Below are 24,831 nucleotides of genomic sequence, written 5' to 3'. Positions count from 1 at the left end.
GGTATTGTCTCCACATGACTGACCTCCCGCCCTCTCTTTCTCTCCCACGCTTTCCCTGGAGTTCTATCCAGGTGTGTACCGCATGCAGCGTGTTTTTGCCTCGTCTCCTGAACAGGGAGCAGACTTCACAGAAAATTCCTAGCCCCAGAGGAAGACAATTAACTGAATAATCTATCATCCAAATGAAATAGTGCCCGCTCATCTCGTTTGGATAATTGAGGTTCCTCTGTATATAAATGATTTGGATGTGAGCATAAGAGCTACAGTTAGTAAGTTTGCAGATGACACCAAATTGGTGTTGTAGTGGACAGTGAAGAAGATTATCTCCAGATTACAATGGGATCTTGATCAGATGGGCCATTGGGCTGAGGAGTGGCAGATGGGTTTTAATTTAGATAAATGTGACATGACTGACACCTGGAAGTACTCACAGATGCCCTCATAAGAACGGGGAATGCCTCCTCGTGGGTCTGCTCCTGGGCCTGGCCAGACTGGCCATAAACAGGTCCAGGCAGCGGGTCATGGAGGGGGTCCTTAGGGCCAACTGCCTGCCCCTCTTCCGCGGTTACTTTAGAGCCCGGGTGTCCTTGGAGAAGGAGCATGCGGTCTCCACCAACACCCTGGAGTTGTTCAGGGAGAGGTGGGCAACAGAGTGGAGTGCATTATTTCCCCCTCCAACTCTATTTTGATTTAATCCCTGCCCTCCCCTTCACTGTTTGATCACGCAGCATTGCCCTTTGATGTGAAGGGCACTGCTTGTCACTGGCCACTCGGATGTTTCCTTTCTTCCTGATTGTGGAAATCGAATAAAGACTCGTGCACCTTGTGTCTTTCACTGTGTCTCGCACCTGCACACACACAACATGGGTGCTGGGGGAAAAAAAAGCACTACCGCAGTTAGGCGGTAGTGTGGGGTGCGGTAGTGCGGGGGTTAAAAAATGTTTAAAGAAACTGGGAACGATGCTCAACTCATCGACCGCCAGTTCTGACACGCCACAACAAGAAATCATAATGATCTCCTCAGGGGACAGACATGAGCTGCATCCAACAGGGTACCCTTCATTGTTCATTACTTCCCAGGAGCTGAAAAACTACGCTATGTTCTTCGCAGCCTGCAGTGCATCATCAATGAGGATGAGGACCTGGCCGAGACCTTCCCCACGCCTCCATTTTGCCTTTAAACAACTACCAAACCGCAAACAGATGGTTGTTTTTGGAAAACTGCCCAGCTTTCAGGACTACACCATACAACCTTGTCTTTGTAGACGCTGCAAGACACGGATACCATTATTGTGCGTGGGGACACCTCCCACCATGCACGTGGCAGGTACTCGTGCAACTCAGCCAACGTTGTCTGTCTCATACGCTGCAGGCAAGCATGCCCTGAGGCATGGGACATTGGCGAGACCAGACAGTGGCAACGGCAACAGATGAATGGACACCGCACAACAATCAACAGATAGGAGTGTTCCCTCGCAGTCGGAGAACACTTCAGCGGTCTGGGACATTCGACCTTGGACTTATGGGTGACCGTCCTCCAAGGTGGACTTCTGGACAGGTAACAAGGAAAAGTGGCCGAGCAGAGGCTGATAGCCAAGTTTGGTACCCATGGGGATGGCCTCAACTGGGATATTGGACTCATATCACACTACAGGTGATCCCATTGCAACACACACACACGCCAACACACCCTTACGCACTCTCCCACAGACCCATTCGCTCAAGCAGACCCTCTCTCATATGCTCACGCACGCACCCTCTCACAGAGCTATACCCGTTTACGCTGACTCACACACGTACACACACACTGTCTCATAGATGCACAACCCCACCCCCATGCCTCCAATCCTGCCAACACATACACCCACATGCACATATACACATGTAAGTTTGTGGGATGAATTTGTACTTGCAGAATTACATTTTAACTTTGCTCAAAAACTGCATGAATCCACGTAAGATTCTGTAAATCCATTTTTTAGATTAGAATCGGTCTGACCATTGTGGCACAGACAGTCTCACGCAGGGCAGCTCACACCTTCAGTGCACTATCTGGGCCGACATGACACCAATTGTTAAAGTTCACTTGAGAATGTAACTTTTGAAAAAGTTTTGCAATTAACACATGAAAAAATTGAAACCATTCTGAAAGTTGAGAGACAGAACAACAGTCCAGGTTGTCTTCAATATATTATTTTAGTTACATCACACTGTAAACTTTTGATATAAATTCTGTGTCTTACAATCTAATACTCCACAACTACCTGATAAAGGAGCGTCGCTCCGAAAGCTAGTGCTTCAAAATAAACCTGTTGGACTACAACCTGGTGTTGTGTGATTTTTAACTTTGTACACCCCAGCCCAACACCCTCATCTCCAAATTAGATCGTATTCTGTACCTTTGCCAACATACGTGCATCATCTGAATGTTATTCAACATGAGAAGCACAAATTCATCAGCTGAAGGATGACTGTTTGTGGGCAGTTAACAGGATGTATCCTTGCCTGTATTTAACCTGAGACCTTGAGACTTCATGGAGTCTGGAATCATGAGGACTTACAGGACAACTTCTTCCTGAGTGTACACCATTGTGCTGCCACCCTCTGCTGAATCTGCCCTGCCTGTGGGACAGGACATGTCCAGAGATGGTGCCTGGGACGTTGTGTTTGAGATATGATTTCATGATTATGACTAAATCAGGCTGTGCTTTTTGACTAGTCTGCGAGACCGCTCTCTCAACTTTAGCACTAGTCCTCAGACTTTAGTGAGGAGGACTTTGCAGGTTTGACAGGGGTGTTTTGCACTTGTCGATGCCAGCTGTTCCATCTACTTTCTTATCTGTTTTGCTTTCTAGTGATAGGTACAATTGACTGACTTGCTCGACCATTTCAGAGAGCATTTAAGGAGACCAGATGGCAATCTCCTTCTCTGAAGGACATTGGTGAATCAGATGTGTTTATCTGTCACTTGACAGTGGTTTTCTAGTCATCATTAGACTCCATTCCAGATTTGTTTTGAATTAAAATTCAATCATCTGTCATGAAGGGATTCAAACATGGGGTCCCCCACAACCTTACCTGAGTTTCTGAGTTCATAGTTTCATAGTAATAGAAGCAGGAGGAGTCATTTGACCCATCAAGTCTGCTCCACCATTCACTAAGATCATGGCTGATCTATCCATCGTCTCAGCTCCTCCTATTTGCATTATTCCCATAACCCTTAATTCCCTTACTATGCAAAAACCCATCCAACTGTGTCTTGAATTTATTTAATGAAGCTGCCTGTATGGCTGCTTTGGGCAGAGAATGCCATAGATTCACTACTCTCTGGGAAAAGCAGTTCTTTCTCATCTCTGTCATAAATCTACTCCCCCTAATCTTGAGGCCATGTTCCCTAATTCTAGTCCCACCCACCAGCTGAAACAACTTGCCTGCTCCTATCTTATCCATCCCTTTCCTAATTTTATATGTTTCTTTAAGATCCCCTCTCATTCTTCTAAATTCTAGTGAGTACAGTCCCAGGCGATTCAACCTCTCCTTGTAGGGTAACTCCCTCATCTCGAGAATCAACCTGGTAAACCTTCTCTGTGCCACTTCCAAAGCCAGCATGTAAGGAGACCAGAACTGCACACAATAATCCAACTGCAACCTCACCTACACCTTCTACAATTACAGCAGAACCTCCCTGCTCTTAAATTCAATCCGGTGTTGTGTGATTTTTAACTTTGTACACCCCAGTCCAACGCCGTCATCTCCAAATCAGCAATGAAAATCAATATTTTGTTTGCCTTCCTGATTATCTGTTGAACCCGCAAATAAATTTTTAGCGATTTAATGTACAAGCATTCCTTAGTCCCTCTGCACAACTTTCACCATTTAAATAATACTCTGATTTTATTTTCACTTCCAAAGAGGATAACTTCACATTTACCAGCATTGTACTCCATCTGCCAGACTCTTGCCCACTCACTTAATCTATCTAAATCTCTCTGCAGACCTTCGACATCCTCTGCACAGTTTGCAGTGTCATCAGCAAACTGGATATGTTACATTTCGTCTCCTCTTCCAAATCATTTATACATATCATGAACAGTTGCGGGCCCAACACGAACCCCTGCGGCACTCTGCTTACCACTGATGTCCAACCAGAGAAACATCCATTTATCCCAACTCTGCTTTCTATTGTTAACCAGTCCTCTATCCATGCTATACATTCCCTGCAACTCCATGCATTCTCATCTTATGGATGAGTCTTTCATGCGGCACCTTATCGAATGCTTTCTGGAAATCCAAGTATACAATATCCACTGTTCCCCCCCGTCCACCTTGCTTGTTGCATCCTCAAAGAACTCCAGTATATTTGTCAAGCACGACTTCCCCTCCTGAATCCATGCTGCATTTGTCTGATGGAGCCCTTTCCATCCAGATGCCTCACTATTTCTTCTTTAATGATAGTCTCCAGCATTTTCCTGACTACAGATGTTAAGCTAACTGACCTATAGTTGCCTGCCTTTTGCCTACACTTTTTTTAAACAACGGCGTGATATTCGCTGTCCTCCAGTCCGCCAGGACCTGCCTGGAGTCCAGTGAAAATTACCACTAATGCATCTACTATCCACAGTGCCATTTCTTTCAGCACCCTGGGATGCATTCCATCAGTACCAGGGGACTTATCTACCTTTAAACCCTCGATTTTGCTCAACACTACCCTCGACCGCAATAGTTCCCAATGTATCCCTAACATGTGAGGCACATCCTCCACTGTGAAGATTGACACAAAATAGTTATTCAAGGCTTCAGCGAATTCAGCATTACCCAGTATTAATTCCCCTTCCTCATCCTGCAAGGGACCTACGTCCACTTTAGTTACCCTTTTCTGTTTTATATATTTATAAAAACATTTCCAACCTTTTTAAATATTCTGTGTTAATTTGCATTTGTAATCTCTCTTTCTTTTCTTAATTGCTTGCTTTGTGGTTCTTTGTTGCTTTTTAATAATCTAGTGTTCGTACTACTAAGGCCATTAACTCCCTTTTGCAATCAAATAAATTGTGCCATTGAAAGAAAATGCAAAGAAATTTCATTGATCAAAGTCTCTTGTTTTTCACAGGGACGGGGAAGACCATGGTGATGGACCTGTTTTATTCTCACGCAACTGTTAAAAGGAAAAGTAGAGTACATTTTCATGGTTTCATGCTGGATGTCCATCAAAGTAAGATATTCTAACTTGAGCACTAGAAATACAGAATATTAGCATAGATGTAATGCAAGGTCAAAAAGTACTATAAAATCAATAATCTCCAATTGTCTGCAATACAGAGTGCTCACCTGTGGGTTAATATCCATTGTTCCACATGCAAGAAGTTCTCAATTTTAAATCAGCTGCTGTCATGGGATAAGAACAAGTGAGCAAGTATTGTCTGAAAGGCAAAATGGAAAATGACATAATTATCCTGAGTTAGTCTTGAGTATCTCTGAAAATGTTTGGAGAAGCATTGATAGAAGTTGGGAGAAGTGAAGTCTCAGACTTAGTCTTTTGGATCAGGAAGCATGTCAATTGACAGAAGAGACAATTGCAGAAAAAAAGGAACTTCCTTGTAAATAAAATTTATTTGTTGCCATCATTTTCCTTGACTGTGTTTGTACTAGGCAAAAGCAGGTCCTCTTCTAAGAATATCATGCAAAGTGAGTTGACTCCAGTTGAGCGCACTTCTTGCTGCATGGTGCAAAATAGCTTTTTTTTACAAGCAAGTTACTGTTCCATGAAGTTTGGGTAATGCTGACAGATTCCTGAAAAAGGGCTCATGCCCGAAACGTCGATTCTCCTGCTCTTTGGATGCTGTCTGACCTGCTGCACTTTTCCAGCAACACATTTTCAGCTCCGTAATGCTGACTAGGCCAGAATTGTGAACCTTCTTAATTTGCAATAAATAGTTGCACTAGGCTAAAGAAATTGTTACTGTGGAAACAGGAAAAGTTATCTTGGTGCATTAAAAGTATTTGAAGAGGATAATCATATTGTGGCAAAATAGAGAAAAGATTGCACAGCTAACCATCTTTCACCTGATCTTGGGCTGTTAAAGTTCCTGAAGAAGTTATGCAAATTTTGAACACTGAAAATTCCTCACTTGTGAATATAAAAGTTACCTGAAGAACCAAAACAAAACATGAAAAAGGAACAGCAGACTATTCAGCCCATTGAGCCTGCTCTATCATTCAATAAGATCATGGCTGATCTGATTGTCATCTGAAGTCTACTTTCAGCTTCTAACTGCTATTTATTGAAATGGGAGTTTGGAAACCAATATTGTCACTAACGTTTTCTCTCAACTGCATGTATCCAGTATTCCGTAATGGTGATCGATATCAGCATGCCCATCGTGGTATTGACCTTCGGTTCTGAAGTTGTGGCAATGCATCTGGAAGAAAATTACAGGCAAAGCTGATTATCACCCAACTCACCACCCCACGAGTCATTAGGTTGCATTATGTGTTCTCAAATAACGTTTGTCCTCAACTACTGTATTGCCTTTTAACAAACAATTAAATCCCTGAGCATGATTCTTGGTTCCCTTGTACGTCAAAAGATCTGTCTAACTAGGTATTGACAATATTCCATGACCCAGCCTCCACTGTTCTCTGTGGAAATGAATTCCAATGACTGAGAAGAAATTTGTTCTCCTCAGCATTTTAAATTTGCAATCCCTTCTTTTTAAGTTGTTTTAATCAAGTTGGACTTCATATATTATAAGCTATGAGTTTCCTCACTCACAGCAGATGTTCCTTATCTTGGTGGTGACATTGGCTTAAAGTATAAGGCATCATTGTGGTTCAGAGGTAGGGACACTGCCACTGCACTGGGAGGCCAGATTCAAATCTCACCTACTCCTGAAGTGCATAACAATATCTCTGAACAGGTTGATTTGAAAAAAGCAGTTAATAAAATAATTAACAATTTTAGGATAAAGTGTCATGGGCTCTAATGGTGCAGTGCTAGTGTCCCTACCCCTGAGCCAGGGGAGTTGCACTCAAGCCCCACTTACTCCAGAATTGTCCATGATAACAACTCTGGACAGGCTTATTAGAAAGCATCTCAGGTAAAGTTTGACCAAAGGTCATGCACATTGTTCGACAAAGGCATGGAATTTGTGATTCATAGACTGTGTATTTATATACAGTCGATCATTTTATGAACAGCGACAACTTTGTCTATGCAGTGCACTGATATCAATGTAGATGTTAACAAAGAGAAGCAGACAATTTGACCTAACCATTTTCTACTGATGTTTGCTGGCCATGTGAAAAAGTAATCATAGAGTTATTGAGTTATACAGCATGGAAACAGACCCTTCGGCTCAACTCATCCATGCTATTCAGATACCCTAAACTGATCTAGTCCCAGCATTTGGCCTTTATCCCTCAAACTCCTTCCTATTCATGTACCCATGTCCTGAAGATGTTTATGCACATTCTGTTATCCCCTTTTTCTTTGGCAACCTATTCAACTTGAACTTGAATATCGGTATTATTTCTTTGTCAACTGCGAATCCTGGAAGTAAATTCTGTTTTCATGTAATGTAATCAGAGGGATGCCTGATAATTAATGGTTAAAGGAGACCAGGCTGCACATATTAGTTGGGTGGGAATAATTTCTATAAATATGGGGACCTAGTAATCGGTGGGGTGAGTTTAATGAAGCATGGTTGCGTGAAATATAGTTCTCCTAAAAGTGTGGACTTCATTTCTGTTCAAGAACATTTATTTTCTTGTGTATTGTAAATTTTATAAACTCAGTGTGGAACTGACTCCAACATGGTGGTAGCACCATCATGTGGTGGAACTTTGTGTGATATTATGTTTGTGAATGTAACGTAGAATTATAGAATCCCTACAGAACTGAAAGAAGCTATTTGGCCCATTGAATCCTCACCCTCTGGAGACCATCCAAGCTACACCCAGCCACCAGCCTAACCCTGTAACCGCACATTTACAGTAGCTAACCCACCTAGCCTGCCCATCCGTGGACATGATGGGGCTTTTTTGGGGGCGGGGAGGGGAGAAATATAATGAAAACTTTGTTTTCCTAGCCCTCTAAGGCTAGTTTTGGTTAATTAACCACTTTGCTTCATAATGGCTCTCTGGCAGAAGGCACAACTTTATGGTAGGAGTTTCTTCTTCATAAACATGTTAATGCATACTTCTTCTTTTACTTACTGATTTTAAACACTATTTCCCCAAAAGTTTGTTCCACAAGAACACTGGAAGCATTTATTTATTTTGGTGCAGTTAACTGTTTTATGTTAGTTACTGTGTTCTTATTTCATTAATCCATCTCTCTGGTTCTCAGGCTTCAGATAGCTCCTGCTTACTATGGTATACCATAAGCATTCTTCCATTTAAATTATGTTCCATTTCGAGTAAGAGCCATTGTTTCTTCCTAAATATTGCCCCCCATTAATTCTCCTTTTCAAATGCCTGATGTTTCATGGCAGATTGGTATCACTTTCCCTATGTCCCTCTGAAGCCTCCAACATTTTGTTCTCACTACTTTTTTAAAATTTTCTTATCTGTAACATTTTAACTTATACCCAAGTCCAGAATACTAATTTCCCCCAGTTTGACAAACAGCTATTCACTATTGTGTTTTGCTTTCTGATTCTTAGCCATTTTTTTTCATGCATTTGATCCCATGGTCATTAATTTTCCTAAGAAGTCTGTTATATGACAGGTCATCAAGTAGCTTCTCAGAGTTCACAGCATCAACTACATCACCCTCTTCAACAATTCCTGATACTTAATTGTAGAATTCAATAAAATTTGACATGATTTGCCTTTAATAAAGTAATTTGTTAACCATTCCAAGTGACAATCTGTTTGCAGAGATTACTGTTGTGCTGTCAGTGCTAATTATCTATTTCACTATCTTGCCAAGTCAACCACTCTTTCCCCATAATCCATTTCACTCCCATGAGAGTACTTCCCAATTGTTTTCCCTACTGTCCGTTCATTATTAAACATTGCTGAAAGGAAAGTGAAGCCTACAATGAAATGGATTGTGCACTAGTTATCGAAGCTTATTTTCATGCATCTGTGGTGCTTTATCAATTTCTTCCTTAATTTTTCCAAAGTAACTATCTGATCAAATTCTGCGTTGCCACAACAAAGTATGCGCACTGTTAAATTGTATTCGTGATTAACAGTTAATGGAACATGCTGTGGGGCCAGAACTATGTTGTGCAGTATATGTTGTACAGAATTTACTGCACAGAATTGGGTATCAACCCAACAGGTCAATGCCGCTGATTAAGCTTCTTGTATTCTTTATTTTCTCATGTGTTTATCTAGATTTGCCTTCAATCCATCAATGTGGTTGGCTTGACAATTTCATACAGTAGTGTGTTCCACATTCCAGCTATTCTAGAATCACAAAGTTTCTTCTGAATTGTTTAAGCTATGACAAAGACCAGCCTAGATCATCCAGCAATCTAGGAGTCTGCACGTGGAGTACTTTGGTCTTAATGGACCCTGTGCTGTGCATTCTATGTAATTCAAACCAGACCAGAAAATGTTGTGCTCAATGAGAGAAACTTTTTATTTTATGAAATAAGAAAAATGCAGTGGATTTGCCTGACTGAAAATAGAATAAAATGCAAAATGGAAATGAGACAAATATATTCTAAACACAACAATTTCCATTATCTTCTATTTTTGCTGAGGATCTAACTTACTGTGTCTTGTTCTTGACCAAATGCCTGATGTTAAAAGTGGAAATACACATGAACATGTGAAATTTCTGATTCTATTAATTATAAAATGGATGAGCTGCTTAAATTTGAAGTGCCTTACCAAAATGCCATGACCATTGTGTCTAGTTCTAGACACATTTTTAAACAGATTTCAATGTAGATTCTCTAAATAACAACCGTTTTTTTTCACTTTGCTACATTAGGAATTCATCGGTTAAAGCAGACTTTGCCAAAAAGAAAACCTGGCTTAATGGCCAAGTCCTATGATCCAATAGCACCTATCGCTGCAGAAATCAGTAATGAGAGCTGCCTGTTATGTTTTGATGAGTTTCAGGTATTTGGAACATTTTTTAATGATATATATTTAGTTTAATGACAAGCTTAAGAATATATTGATCCATATGTGTTCAGATCAATAGGTGTAGGTACTTGGAAAGCATTGACTAAGCTTTTCCAAATGTCCTGCTGGGAATTAACAGAGTAATGAATAAACTTTGCTTTATAGATATATGGCCAGTAAGCACCAGTTTTAAAATCAAACAAGCAAACTTGCTCACACTCCTCCTCCAACATACACTGCATTCACCATGGATGCCCAATCCCTATGCGCATCAATCTGCCACGTTGAAGCCCTCCGTCTCTTCCTCTCATGCTGTCCCAACCAGTACCCTTCCACTGACACTCTCATTTACCTCACTGAACTGGTCCTCACTCACAACAACTTCTCCTTCCAATCCTCCCATTTCCTCCAAACCAAAGAGGTAGCCATGGGCACCCACATAGGACCCAGCTATGCCTGCCTATTTTTTTGGATACACTGGCACCACCACCCCATCTGTTTCTCCGCTACATTGAGGACTGTACTGGTGCCGCCTCATGTTCCAACGAGCAATTGAACAGTTCATCAACTTTACCAACACCTTCCACCGCAACCTCAAATTCACCTGGACCATCTCGGACACCTCCTTTCCCTTCCTGGACCTCTCCCTAACTGTCTCCAGTGACCAACTAAGCACAGTCTTCTACTGCAAGCCCACCGACTCCCACAGCTACCTAGACTACATGTCTTCCCACCTATCTCCTGTAAAAAAAACGCCCATCCCTTATTCCCAGATCCTCCCTCTCTGCCGCATCTGTTCCCAGAATGTCCAATTCCACCTCAGAAAATCGCAGATGGCCTCCTTCTTCTATGATTGTTACTTTCTTTCCCATGTGGTTGATGATGCCCTCCAACGCATCTCCTCCACTTCACGCACCACCGCCCTTGAACACCACCTCTCCCAAGGCAACACAAACAGAAGCCCTCTGGTCCTCACCTCCCACTCACCAACTTTCGCCACCTCGAAATGGACCTGACCACCAAAGATATATTTCCTTCCAATCCCTTATCAGCATTTTGGACAGACATTTCCTCTGTGACTCCCTCGTCAGGTCCAAGTCCCCACACCCCACTCCTGGCACCTTTACCTGCCACTGTAATAAGTGCAAAGCCTGCGCCCACGCCACTCCCCTCACCTCTGTCCAAGGCCCCAAGGGATCCTTCCACATCCATCAAAACTTTACCTGTACTTCTACCAATGTCATCTGTTGCATCCAGTGTGGTCTCCTCTGCATCAGGGAGACAGGACACCTTCTTGCAGATTGTTTCAGAGAACATCTCTGGGACACCCGCACCCACCAACCCCACTGCCCCATGGCTGAACACTTCAACTTCCCCTCCACTCGTCAAGAACATGCTGGTTCTGGGCCTCCTCCACCGCCAAACAGCTACCACCTGATGCCTGGAGGAAGAGCGCCTCATATTCCGCTTTGGGACCCTGCAACCACACAGGATAAATGTGAATTTCAACAGCTTCCTCATTTCCCCATCTCCCACATTACCCCAGTCCCAAACCTTCAATTCGGCACCACATTCTGGACCTATCCATCACTTCCCCCTCTGACCTATCACCTCCTTCCTCATCTTCATCCATGTATTGCTTTCTCAGCTACTTTCCCCCAACCCCATTTTCCCCCCCCCCCACCAAATTTATCTCTCTGCCCTCAACCCTTATTGATGATGAAGGGCTTATGCCCGAAACGTAGATTCTCCTGCTCCTCGGATGCTGCCTGACATGTTGTGCTTTCCCAGCGACACACTGCACTCAACTGGTTATTTATTTGATTGATCTGGATGGCACGCAAAACAATATCTTTCACTGTATTTTGATACATGTCACAATAATAAATCAAATCATTGGAGTGAAACATGAAATGCATAAAGATGCACCTTAGCTGTTTTCAATGCGGTGGTACAGTGGTTAGCACTGCTGCCTCACAGCGGCTGAGACCCGGGTTCAATTCCCGACTCAGGCGACTGACTGTGTGGAGTTTGCACGTTCTCCCCGTGTCTGCATGGGTTTCCTCCGGGTGCTCCAGTTTCCTCCCACAGTCCAAAGACGTGCGGGTCAGGTGAATTGGCCATGCTAAATTGCCCGTAGTGTTAGGTAAGGGGTAAATGTAGGGGTATGGGTGGGTTGCGCTTCGGCGGGTCGGTGTGGACTTTTTGGGCCGGAGGGCCTGTTTCCACACTGTAAGTAATCTAAAAGAACATCTAATGCATTATGTATGTCCTCATGTCTGAATGGGGAAGAGCGGTATCAGGAGTGGTAGGAAGTTCTGGCACCTCAGAACAAGTGTAAATAAAATCATTTGTTGCTAAATCAGCTTGGCTAATGTTGATATCGGGGAACCTCATTCTGTATTGAGGAGAAATGGGAGAGGAGGTTCAGTCTTGCTAAGGAATTGTTTCATCTCCTGGAATCCATTGTACAGCAAACATAATGTCAGCCCCATGCTGTCACTGTTATTCTTCCATTTTAAGACTTAGTTTGCTCCTTTCCTATCCAAGCTTCAGTCTTTTTACAAGTCAAAGACTCTTTTTCTTTTGTGCAATGAGCACCACACACATTTTAAGTTGGGGAGGTGCACATATTATTTCATTCCATTGTACTAAGTCATGGGAGAGAAACATTCCATCATCTGACTATCTTAGTGCTCCTGATTCTGTTGGCAAGCTGTGTGCTGGGCATGTTTTGAACTAAGTCACTGTTGAAAGTCTAAGTCTTTGCTGGTTTTTCAGATAAATACTCTAGAAATGTAGTAAAATACAATTTTGTTATTATGAAACGCTTCTTAATTTGCTTTAAACTGTTTAAAACTTTTTTTGGAGCATGAGATATTGTAATAACTTTGGGGGGAAAGGAAGCAGATAACCTTTTGCGGTAATTTTCAGTGGTTTAGTTCATATGCAAACTGAGGTTGCAAAATATAGGTATTTACATGCTAAGATTTGGTTTTGCATTAATAAATATTTACAAGGTTTTGCATTATAAATGATGCCATAAGCAGAGTGTGCTGACAAGTACAGGCTTCAAAATATTCACAACCCAAAATTTCTGTCAGCAAGAAATGAGACCCAGTTGTATATATTAAAATAATTTTCTATGCAAGCAAAGTACAGTCTCCTATTGGTAATTAAGCTCTTTCAAAGCTTTTAAGTTTGATCATTTTATTCCACATGGATTGCTAATTCTTCATTAAAATGAAGGTAGGTTCAAAGTTAAGGACACTACCTTGTGCCACATCAGCCCGAGAAAAAATTCTCAGTCAGTTCAAAGATATTTTTAGATAGATGGATGTGCCACAGGAACTTTTAGATATTTCCGATCCACTTGTTCAGAGATAATATTACACAATTCTGGAGCAGGTGGGACATGAACTGGAGCCTCCTGGCCCAGAGTTCGAATCACAGAATAAAATCATAGATTCCGTACAGAGTGGAAGTGAGCCATTTGGCCCATCGAATCCACACCAACCCTCCAAAGACCATCCTACCCAGATCCACCCCCTACCCTATCCTTGTAACCCTGCATTTACCATGGCTGCCCCAACAGGCTCACTGCACATCCCTGGACTCCACGGGCAATTTAGCATGACCCATTCGCCTAACTTGCAGGTCTTTGGACTGTGGAATGAAACTGGAGCACCTGGGCGAAACGCATGCAAACATGGAGACTATGGGCAAACTCCACAAAGAGTCACCTGAAGGTGGAATCGAGGACTTAGGTCCATAGCATTGTAAGGCAGCAGTGCTAACCACCACTGTGTCACAAAAGGGCCCAAATTGATCGTGTATGATAAATTTTCCTAATCAACCTGTTCAGAGATGTTATTACATAAATCTGGAGCAGGTGGGACTTGAACCTCGGCCTCCAGGTCCAGTGAAAGGACAGTACCACTGCGCCTCAAGAGGGCCCTTCACTTTCCTTTTTTTTACACCTCTGCTGTTTCTGTCATCCAACGAATCCCACTTCCAAGTTCTTTTCCTACAGCATTGATAATGTTTCCTTTTTTAAAAAAATGAGAAGATTATTTTATGGGATGTGGGTATCATCAATAAGGCAAGTATTTGTTATCCTTCGAATAACTCAGGAACCCCAACAGGAAAGGAACATCATTTATTGTTGAACACTACTTGTGGCGTACATAGCCTCGTTCCAGCCCAAGGCGGACAGTTCTGTAGACCCATCCTGTGGGTCTGCTTTAATTTTTTTACTTTAAACTATTTCTCTAATCAACCTGTTAGAGATGTTGTTGCACACCGCTGGAGCAGTTGGGTCTTGAACCTGGGTATCTGGGTTCAGGGGTAGGGTCACGACCACACCATTAGAGTCATAGAGATATACAGCACCAAAGCAAACCCTTTGCTCTGACTTGTCCATGCCGACCAGATATCCTAAATTAATCTAGTCCCATTTGCCAGCATTTGGCCCTATCCCTCCAGCTCCTTTCTATTCATGTACCCATTCAGATGCTGTTTAAATGTTGTAATTGTATCAGTCTCTACCACTTCCTCTGGCAGCTCATTCAATACATGCACCACCCTCTACGTCGTGGGTGCCCCTTAAGACCTTTTCAAATTTTTCCACACTCACCTTAAACCTATGCCCTCTAATCTTGGATTCCCTCAGTCTGAGGAAAAGACTATAGGTGTTCATCCTATCCATACCCCTCATGATTTTATAAATCTTTGTAAGTTCATCCATCAGCCTTTGATGCTCCAGGGAGAGTAGCTACAGCCTGTTTAGCCTGTCTCTATAGTTCAAACCCTTCAACCCTGGCATCATGCTTGTAATTTTTTTATTAACCCTTTCAAGTTTCACAATGTCGTTCCGACAGTAGGAAGGCCAGAATTGAACGTGGTATTCCAAATGTGACCTAACCAGTGTCCTGTACAACGTCAACATGACCTCCTAACCCCTATACTCAATGCACTGACTACTCAAGGCAAGTGATGTAAATGCCGCCTTCATTACTCTTTATACCTGTAATTCCACTTTCAAGGAACTATGAAGGTTTCTTTGTTCAGCAACAACTCCCCAGAGTTGTTCATTAAATGTATAAATCCTGTTCTGATTTGCCTTGCCAAAATGCATGCAGCACCTCACATTTATCTAAATTAAAATCCATCTGACACTCCGCGGCCCATTTTCCCATCTGATCGAGATCCCTTTGTACTGTGAGATAACCTTTTGCACAGTCTACTACATCACCAATTTTGGTGTCATCTGCAAACTTACTAACCATACCTCCTATATTCACGTCCAAATAATTTATATTCATGTCAAAAAGCAGTGGACCTAGGACCTATCCTTGTAGCACAGATCCAGGCCTCCAGTCAGAGAAACAACCCTCCACCACTGTCTTCTGTTTCCTATATTCAAGGCAATTTTGTATCCAAATGGCTAGCTGTCCCTGGATTCCATGTGATCTAACTTTGCTAACCAGCCTACCATGCAGAATCTTGTTGAACGCCTTGCTGAGGTCTACATAGGCAACGACCACTGCTCTACCTTTGGAGGACCCTTTGCTTTCACTTTAATGCTGCTGCTAATTAATGAAAACTCTTAGTTCACGTTTCGCATGTATTGCCAGTCAAGGATGACTGAGTGTAGAGCACTTGCCAATATAAATAAAAACAAAAATTGCTGAAAAACTTCAGCAGGTCTGGCAGCGTCTGTGGAAAGAAATAAGAATTAACGTTTCACGTCCAGTGACCCTTCTTCAGAATAGGTTTGGAGGCTCCAGCTGCCTCCTCTTTACCATGGATGTGCAATCCTTTTACATGTTTATCCTCCAGGATGGTCTCAGTGCTGTTTGCTTCTTCCTAAAAAAAAAAGGGCTGAACCATTCCCATCCAGCACCACCCTCCTGCACCCGGCCAAGCTAAAAAAAAAGAGTTCTGAGGAAGGGTCCCTGGACTCAAAATGTTAACTCTGATTTCTCTCCACAGATGCTGCCAGACCTGAGGTTTTCCAGCAACGTTTTTTTTTCTGATTTCCAGCATCTGCAGTTCTTTCGGTTTTTTACTTCAGTAAATGTTGTATTGCTTGTTTTTCTTCTCTTTTATTTAATTGAGTCATAACAGAAAGCAACTGTGGGTCATAAAAATCTTTTCTCTGAAAGGTTAATGACATTTCTCTCTCATTAGCTGACTTCCATTTAGACTAATTTGTATCCTTCCTTCTTTGTTTGTTTGTCATGAATACCATGCTGCTGTTGAGAAAATGCTTCTGCTATTCTCTTTTGCTTGCTGAGACTGTACAATTAGTTCTCTCATCTCAAGCTGTATAATTAATGGTATAAGATCAAAGAACCTACAATTTGGCACCTCTGTACAATGTAGCCCCTGCTCTACCGCTCACATTTTGTCCTGAGTTGGTGGGAAATGATCAGAACTCAAAATCCTAACGTTCCCAAAATTAGTCAGTTATGTAATAAATTAAAAATGCAGTCTTTGTTGTGGTGAAAGTAAAATTCCTAAATCATCAGTTGAGCATTTTGTATCTAAGTAACTTTCTGTCACAGGATGTGTGGCTTAATATTGTTGTGCAAGGACATTCATCTCATTTTAACTGGCCCATCCAGAAAAACCTGACTGTTTGAACCTCAGCATCTGCCGTTGTTGTGTCACGTTATTCTGGAATTTCCCACATACGCCTTACAGTCCATTTCAACTATTAATTATTTAATATGAACAATTTCCTGATCTCAGCACAAATTTATGATTTATTAATTTGAAACTATAATCTCCTTAACTAGGGTGATTTAATTTATGGTATTGGTTTATCTGTTAAACAATTTTATACTGCACTTACAGTTACTTTTCAGATGTCCCTTTTCATGTCTGGTTTCTCCAGTCTTTCATCAGAATTTAGATTCCTGACAACAGTGATCAGACCTGGAGGCTCTGTGCACCGTCACCAGTGGTTAAATGCTGTCGTTGTTTCTCAGTGACGAGATCTGAACATGTGACCCCAAGTTGTGGTGTAATCAGAGTGCAGTATAGTTTGGTCACAATTGCGACCTGACTTGTAAGGCACTGAGGTAGCCATGTTGGACGTTCCAATTATTGTGCTGTTCTGTATTTGTTTGGACATTTTTAACATGAAAACTATTAGGATTCTGAAGTCTCTTTCAGAACATGAACATAGAACAGGAATAGGCCAAGCGCCGCCTCAATCCTGCTGTGTTCCTAAGTAAGATTACCTGAACTCCATTTTTTCAGCTTGTCCTCCAACTTGATTCTGTCTCAGGAATTTCAGCACCATCCATAGAATATTTTTATCTTCCAAACAGTACAGTACTTCTCTACACATTCTGTAACTTCTAAGCTTCTTTCTTTTATCCCACTCAATGCCTAGTTTGATTTGATAGGCAAAACATTTGCTTGCATTTCTGAATTCAGATCATTATGTAAAATGATGTACTTGTTTACTAATTTGCTTATTTGTGCCAAATGTTAACTTGATGGTCTCCTTTTATTATCACTGCAAGTTTATCCATTGAATATAGTTTAGCACCAAAATGGACAGTTGAGTAGATTTTAAAGTGTCCAACATTTGTACTCCACTCAGCAAATTCATGTGAAAATAGTGAGGCCATTTGAGGACACTTGAAATTTGTCTTGTCCGTTTGCAAAATACTGGTGTAAACAAGGTTATTTATGTGCCATTTGCCAGAGTTTGGCTCATTCTCATTCTCTTTGTGCATCTCAACATGGTTATAGAAATTTGTTCTTGCACAAAATTTTGAACCAACTGTAAACTTACTGATCATTATCCCAACATTTTTTAGATTTGGATCATATGAAAATAATCACCAAAACAAAAGCAGTACTGATCCTTTTGGAGGGTGACGGGTAACCAGATCCACAACTGTGAATAGCAGCTTTCTGCCTTGATGAGTACAACTATTATTAATCCATTGAGGAACTTTGTGAATTTCAGCAGATTCTTTATGATTGTGGGCTGAACTTCACTGGCTGAGGAAACCTTTATTGCCCATTTCTAGTTGCTCTTGAGAAGGTGGTGGTGAGCTACGTTTTTGAACCATCGCCCCCAGCGTGGATGGGGGCGATGACCTAATGGTATTATCACTAGACTGTTAATCCAGAGACTCAGGAAGTGTTCTGGGGGCCTGGGTTTGAATCTTGCCACAGTGGAGTTTGAATTCTATAATAATCTTGAAGTAAATCTAATGATGACTACGAAACCATTGCTAATAGTAGGAAATACCTATCTGGATCACTAATGCCCTTTAAGGAAGGAAATCTGCCATCCTTAATTGGTCTGGCCTACATATGACTCCAAGCATACAACAATGTGGTTGTCTCTTAAACTGCCGTCTGGGCTTTTAGGGCAATAAATGATTGAATCTGTCATTGACATTTCCACCCCATTAATTATTTTTTTAAAAAGTCCATGTCAGGTACCGTTGCAGAATTTTGAATTCCAGTATTTTGACCCTGTGACAGTGAATGAACAGTGATATGTTTCCAAGTCAGGATTAGATTAGATTAGATTACTTAGTGTGGAAACAGGCCCTTCGGTCCAACAAGTCCACACCAACCCTCCGAAGAGCAACCCACCCACACCCGTTCCCCTATGTTTACCCCTTCACCTAACATTACAGGCAATTTAGCATGGCCGATTGACCTAACCTGCACATTTTTTGGACTGTGGAAGGAAACCAGAGCACCCGGAGGAAACCCACAGGGACAATGTGCAAATTCCACACAGACAATTGCCTGTGGCGGGAATTGAACCTGGGTTTCTGGCGCTGCGAGACACTAATGCTAACCACTCAGCATCCTGGGCGGCACGGTGGCAGAGTGGCTTTGAGGAAAATTTGCAGGTGATGGAGTTTCCATGTATCTGCTCCTTTTGTCCTTCTGGATGGGAGTGGTCATTAGTTTGGAAGATCTGTCTAAGGATCTTTGGTGAATTTCTGTAGTGCGTCTTGGAGAAGGTACACAATGCTGCTACTGAGCTTTGATTCCCCATGAACTGTCATGCCAAGCTCCCATTGGCACACCAGTCGCAACAATGGTTTCTGGTTCTGGAAGTTTAAGCCATAGACAGATCTCAGAAGCCCATGCATCTGAGAGAATATTGGAGGGAACTCTCGTGGTGAAGGGGCAGAATCTACGTGGATATAATATCCATCAAATGAGTTGAACCTGGTAGTGGCAAGTGTCTTGAATATTGTTGGAACTGCAAGTAAGCCACACTTCTGATTTGTGCCTTGTTGATGGTGATAGGCTTTAAGAGTTAAGAGTTGAGTTACTTGCTGCAGGATTCTTTGCCCCTCAGTCATCGTACTGATATGGCTCTACCAGCTCAGTTTCTGGTCAGTGGTAACCTTTGGGATGATAGTGGGGTTTTGGTGATGGTAGTGCCTTTCAACATCAAGGGACGATGGTTAGATTCTCTGTTGTTGAAGACGATTATTGCCTGCCACTTGTATGGTTTGAGTGTTCTTTCGGCATGGACGAGTTGGACCGAAGGGTCTGTTTCCGTGCTGTACATCTCTATGACTCTATAATTCTATGTTCGCCCATATCAGAATATTGTCCATGATTTGCTGCATTTGCCCAATAACTGAGGAGTTGTGATTGGTGCTGAACATTTTGTAATCCTCAGTGAACATCCTCACTCTGACATTATGAAGGAGAGAAGGACATTGATGGCAGCAAGTGTAGTTGTTTAGCATTTGATCTGACACTACTTCATAACAAAAATGTTTTAGAAAATATTTTTATATCCTTTTGACAGAGATAGATTCCCAGTACAAAAGATAAATGGGTTGTTAATGGTGGTGAAAAAAAATAAGTGAAATTGAAGTGCAAAAGAAAGAGAATTGGTCCTTTCTATGAGTGCAAAGTAAACCAGACACAGCAAGATAAAGCTATGGGAGGGGTTGGGTTTTTTTTTGGTGGGGAGGGACAGAATTGTGGAGAATACAAGAGAACTGGAGAACAGTCATAATGCAGAAAGTTCCTGAAGTTATTCTATTTTAATATTAACACCCTGAAGGCTGTGAAGTGCCTCAGCAAAAAGTGAGGTGTTGCTGCTTGAGCTTCCATTGTGTTTTGTCGGAATATTGCACCAGACCCAGGACAGAAATGTTAGCGGATGGTTTATTGAAACAAAATTCCTATGGGTAAAGTGGAAGTGTTCTATATAGCCAGTCTTAGTGTCTGTATGGTCTCACAAATGTAAAGGAGACCACTTTATCATCGGTGAATGCAGTAGACTAGATTGAAAGAAGTGCAAGTGAAGTACTGCTTCACCTGGAAGGTGTGTTTGGGGCCTTGGGCAGGAGAGTGAGCAAATATTACAAGTGATGGATATAGTGTTTTCATGGTCATCATTAGGCTGGCTTTTTATTGCATTCCAATTTCACCATCAGTCCTGGTGGGATTCAAACTCATGTACCCAGAACATGACATTGGAGTTCAAAATTACTAGTCTAGTGATATTACTTAATCCATCATCACTATCCCTCTGCACTGATGTGTTTATAACAAGTTCTATTGTCTGATATTTTAAATTGGGACTTAACCTAATTTAGTTTCAATGCTTTTTATTGATTATTGTGGTGATATTGCATAACACAAATTCACCTCATTGAGAGGTAGAAATTACTTCAGGCTAATGATGTATGTTTATTGCCATCATGGAAAGACCACAGGCGCGCGCGCGCGTGTACACACACACACACACACGAAATTCATTGCCACGGAGCAATGGAGGCTGAGATGTTGAATTTCTTCAAGGCAGAGATTGATAAATTCTTGATCTTGCAAGGAATTAAGGACAATGGGGAGTGTATGGGTGAGTGGAGTTGAAATGTCCATCAGCCATGATTGAATGGCGGAGTGGACGCGATAGGCCAAATGGTCTTACTTCCACTCCTGTCTTATGGCCTTACGGTCTTATAATTGCATGAAGTGCAGATCTACGCAAATAGTCCAGACTTGAACAAAAACAAAACTTGTATAGTTAAGCTGGAAGGGTGATGTTGAGAAGAAATTTATTATAGAAGAACAAAACTGGCAATATGTTCAATTGGTCAAAACTATCAGATATAGTTTTTATGTGGAAGAGCAGAGCCATATAAATTAGAATAAACCTAGGTTTGATTCTTTTGTATGTATTAAGTTAGTTAATCTCCAATACATTTATGGAACGCACTGAGTAACTCCTTTTTATTGATAAGGTGTCAGTGGTGAAGCTTGTTCAAAAGACTCTAGTCGTAATCAATGCTGTAAATAAGTAAGAATTGAGCATTAGATCATTAACACACGACATGCATTTTTAAAATGATTTCAGAGAGAGTAATAAAAGTTGATTTGATTGTAAATATTTTTCAAAACCATTTGATGTGCAGTAGATTCGGTGTCATAGAGTCAAACAGCATGGAATTAGACCCTTTAGTCCAATTCAGCCATGCCGACCAGGTTTCCTAAACTAACTTAGACTCCCTCGTCTGTTCATGTACTTGTCCATGTCCTCTAGTACCTCATTCTAATTGCACATCATCCTCTGTGTGAAAAAAAATTGCCCTTTCAGTCTCTTTTAAATCTTACCCCTGTTGCCTTAAACCTGTGCCCTCTGGTTTTGAACTTCTCTACCCTAGTAAAAAGACCTCTGCTTTTCACCTTATCTGTGCCCTTCACGATTTTATAAACCTGTATAAGGTCATCCCTCAACCTCGTATGCTGAAGGAGGAGAAAATCCCAGCCTATCCAACTTCTCCTTATAACTCAAACCCTCCAGTCCTAGTAACATCCTTGTAAATCTATTCTGCACACATTCCTCCTATGTCAGGTTGACTAGAACTGTGCATAGCACTCCAAAAGTGACTTCACCAATGTCCTGTACAGTTGCAACATAACATCCTGACTGCAATACACAGTGCTGAAAAATGTGTTGCTGGAAAAGCACAGCAGGTCAGGCAGCATCCAAGGAGCAGAGGAATCGACGTTTCGAGCATAAGCCCTTCTTCAAAAAAGAATACACAGTGCTCTGATGGATAAAGGCAAGCATGCCAAAAGCCGCCTTCACCACTCTGTCTACCTGTGACATCACTTTCAAAGAAATATGTATCTGAACCGCTAGGTCTCTCTGTTTGACAACACTCCCCCAGGGTCCTGCCGTTAACTGTGTAAGTCCTGCCCTGATTTTTCGCACCAAAATGCAACATCTTGCATTTATCTAAATTAAATTCCAACCAGCGGAGATTTGTACCACATGATTCCCTTTGTCTTCAGTTTTGCTAGGGCTCCTTGATGCCAAATGCAGTCACATATGACCTTTGATTTAAAAGCAGTCCTCTCCTCACCTCACCTCTGGAATTCAGCACTTTTATCCATATTTAAGTCAAGGCTGTAATGAGGTCAGGAGCTGAGTGGCCCTAGCAGAATCCAAACTGGATATCGCTGAGTAGGTGCTGCTTGATAGCAGTGTTGATTGCACTTTACTGATGTTTGAGAGTAGACAGATGAGATGGTAATTAGCCAAGTTGGATTTGTCCTGCTTTATGTGTACAGGACAATTTTCTACATTGTCAGGTAGAGATGCCAGTGTTATAACTATGCTTGAAGAGCTTGGCTAGGCGAATAACAAATTCTGGTGCACAAGTCTTCAATAACGTTGCTAGAATGTTGTCAGACTCCATTTCCTTGCAATATCAAGTGTCTCCAACCCTTTCTTGGATATAAGTAGAGAAAATCAAATTAGCTGAAGCCTGGCATTTGTGATGCCGAGGACCTCTGGAAGAGGACATCATGGCTCATCAACTTGACATAAATGTAAGGCAAATCAGGGCAGAACTTGTACATTTAATAGAAAAGTACATCACAGAACAGGTATTTTGGCCCACGATGTTGTGCCGAGGGTTAATCTTAATGTAAAATAAAATAACTTAACCTACACACCTCTCAACTCACTGCTATCCCTATGTATGTCCAGCAGTCTCTCAAATATCCCTAATGATTCTGCTAATGGTAAGGTCCTGGGGAGTGTTGCTGAACAAAGAGACCTTGGAGTGCAAGTTCATAGTTCCTTGAAATTGGAGTCGCAGGAAGACAGGATACTGAAGAAGGCATTTGGTATGCTTAACTTTATTAGTCAATGCGTTGAGTACAGGGGTTGGGATGCCATGTTACGATTGAACAGGGCTTGGTTAGGCCACTTTTGGAATACTGCGTTCAGTTCTGGTCTCCCTGCTATAGGAAGGATGTTGTGATCTTGAGAGGGTTCAGAAAAAATTTGCAAGGATATTGTCAAGGTTGGAGGGTTTGAGCAATAGGGAGAGGCTGAAGCTGCTGGGGCTATTTTCCCAGGAGCATCAGAGGCTGAGGGTGACCTTTCTCAAGGTTTATAAAACCATGAGAGGCGTGGATAGGGTAAATAGACAAGGTGTTTTCCTTGGGGTGGGTTGAGTCCAAAACTAGAAGGTGTAGGTTTAAGGTGAGAGGGGAAGATATAAAGGGGCACCGTTTTCATGCAGAGGGTAGTGTGTGTATGGAATGAACTGCAAGAGAAAGTGGTGGAGGCTGGTACAAGTACAACATTTAAAACTTATTTGGATGTCTATATAAATAGGAAGGGTTTAGAGGAATATGGGCCAAACTCTGGCAAATGGGACTAGACTTGTTAAGGATATCTGGTTGGCATGGACACGTTGGACCAAAGGGTCTGTTTCTGTGCTATATATCTCAATGCCTGCAGAGCTTAGATCTGATACATTTTGTTGTGAAATCGCTTAGCTCTGTCACTTGCTGCTTATACTGTTTGGCATGTAGGTAGGTTTGTTTTGTAGCTTCACCAGGTTGACACCTCATTTTTAAGAATGCCTGGTGGTGCCCCTGGCATGTCTTCCTCCACACCCCAGTGAACAGTGTTGGTCTCCTGGCCTGATGGTAATGGTTGAGTGGCAGATATGCTGAGCCATGAGCTTGCACATGGTTTTCAAGTACAATTTTGCTACTGCTGATGGATATCCAGTCTTGAGTTTCTAGATCTGTTTGAAGTTTGCCTCATTTAGCGTGGCAGTGGTGCCACAGGAGACAATGTATAGTATTCTGATTGTGAATGCAGGACTACTTCCCCAAGGACTGTGCAGTGGTCACTCTTACAGATATATTGCAATGATGTGGAGGTATTGGCGTTGGACTGGGGTGGACAAAGGTAAAAATCTCACAACGCCAGGTTATAGTTCACCAGGTTTATTTGGAAGTACAAGCTTTCCGAGCGCTACTCCTTTGTCAGGTAGCTAGTGATATACCGCTGCTAGACTGTGAATGTGGAAAGTGGTGAAGTAACCAATAAGAGGGAGAAATAAACTTGACCTCATCCTCACCAATTTACCTCCTGCTGGTGCATCTGCCCATGATAGTAAGAGTGAACACTTGCCTCTGTCCCTGAACTCTCTGTAAGGATGAAAGGATATTGTGATATTTGTCATATCAGTTTTTGAAGAAGGAATTAATTAATTTTATAATGGAAAAAAAAAGGCTGAGATGAAAGAGTAGATAATGCGAAAGGATTAAGGCTTCCAAGGAGCATTTCAATCAGATTTTGAGCATTTGAACCAGTGATCTGTAAAACCCATGAGCAGAGGTAATTTGACTTAGGATGTATGGGTGGAGTGAAGATTCCAGGTGCCACAGGTAGTTGTGTTCATGAGGTCATTG

At 41.9% G+C, this 24,831-nt stretch overlaps 1 protein-coding gene across 2 annotated transcripts in view; it reads left to right on the top strand.

Annotated features, from left to right (window-relative positions):
* Positions 1-24,831, top strand: part of afg1lb (AFG1 like ATPase b) — a 173,419-nt gene that overhangs the window by 68,507 nt on the left and 80,081 nt on the right. For both annotated transcript variants that reach the window (XM_060856460.1, XM_060856452.1), the window contains 2 exons: positions 5,111-5,212; positions 9,950-10,080. In XM_060856460.1, the coding sequence (XP_060712443.1) occupies positions 5,111-5,212; positions 9,950-10,080 (233 nt within the window). The remainder of the gene's footprint in view (positions 1-5,110; positions 5,213-9,949; positions 10,081-24,831) is intronic.

The sequence above is a fragment of the Hemiscyllium ocellatum genome, chromosome 3 (assembly GCF_020745735.1).
Source record: "Hemiscyllium ocellatum isolate sHemOce1 chromosome 3, sHemOce1.pat.X.cur, whole genome shotgun sequence".
NCBI classification, from domain to species: Eukaryota; Metazoa; Chordata; class Chondrichthyes; order Orectolobiformes; family Hemiscylliidae; genus Hemiscyllium; species Hemiscyllium ocellatum.
Note: the sequence above shows the minus strand (reverse complement) of the source record. Positions and strands in the feature narration are given on the sequence as shown.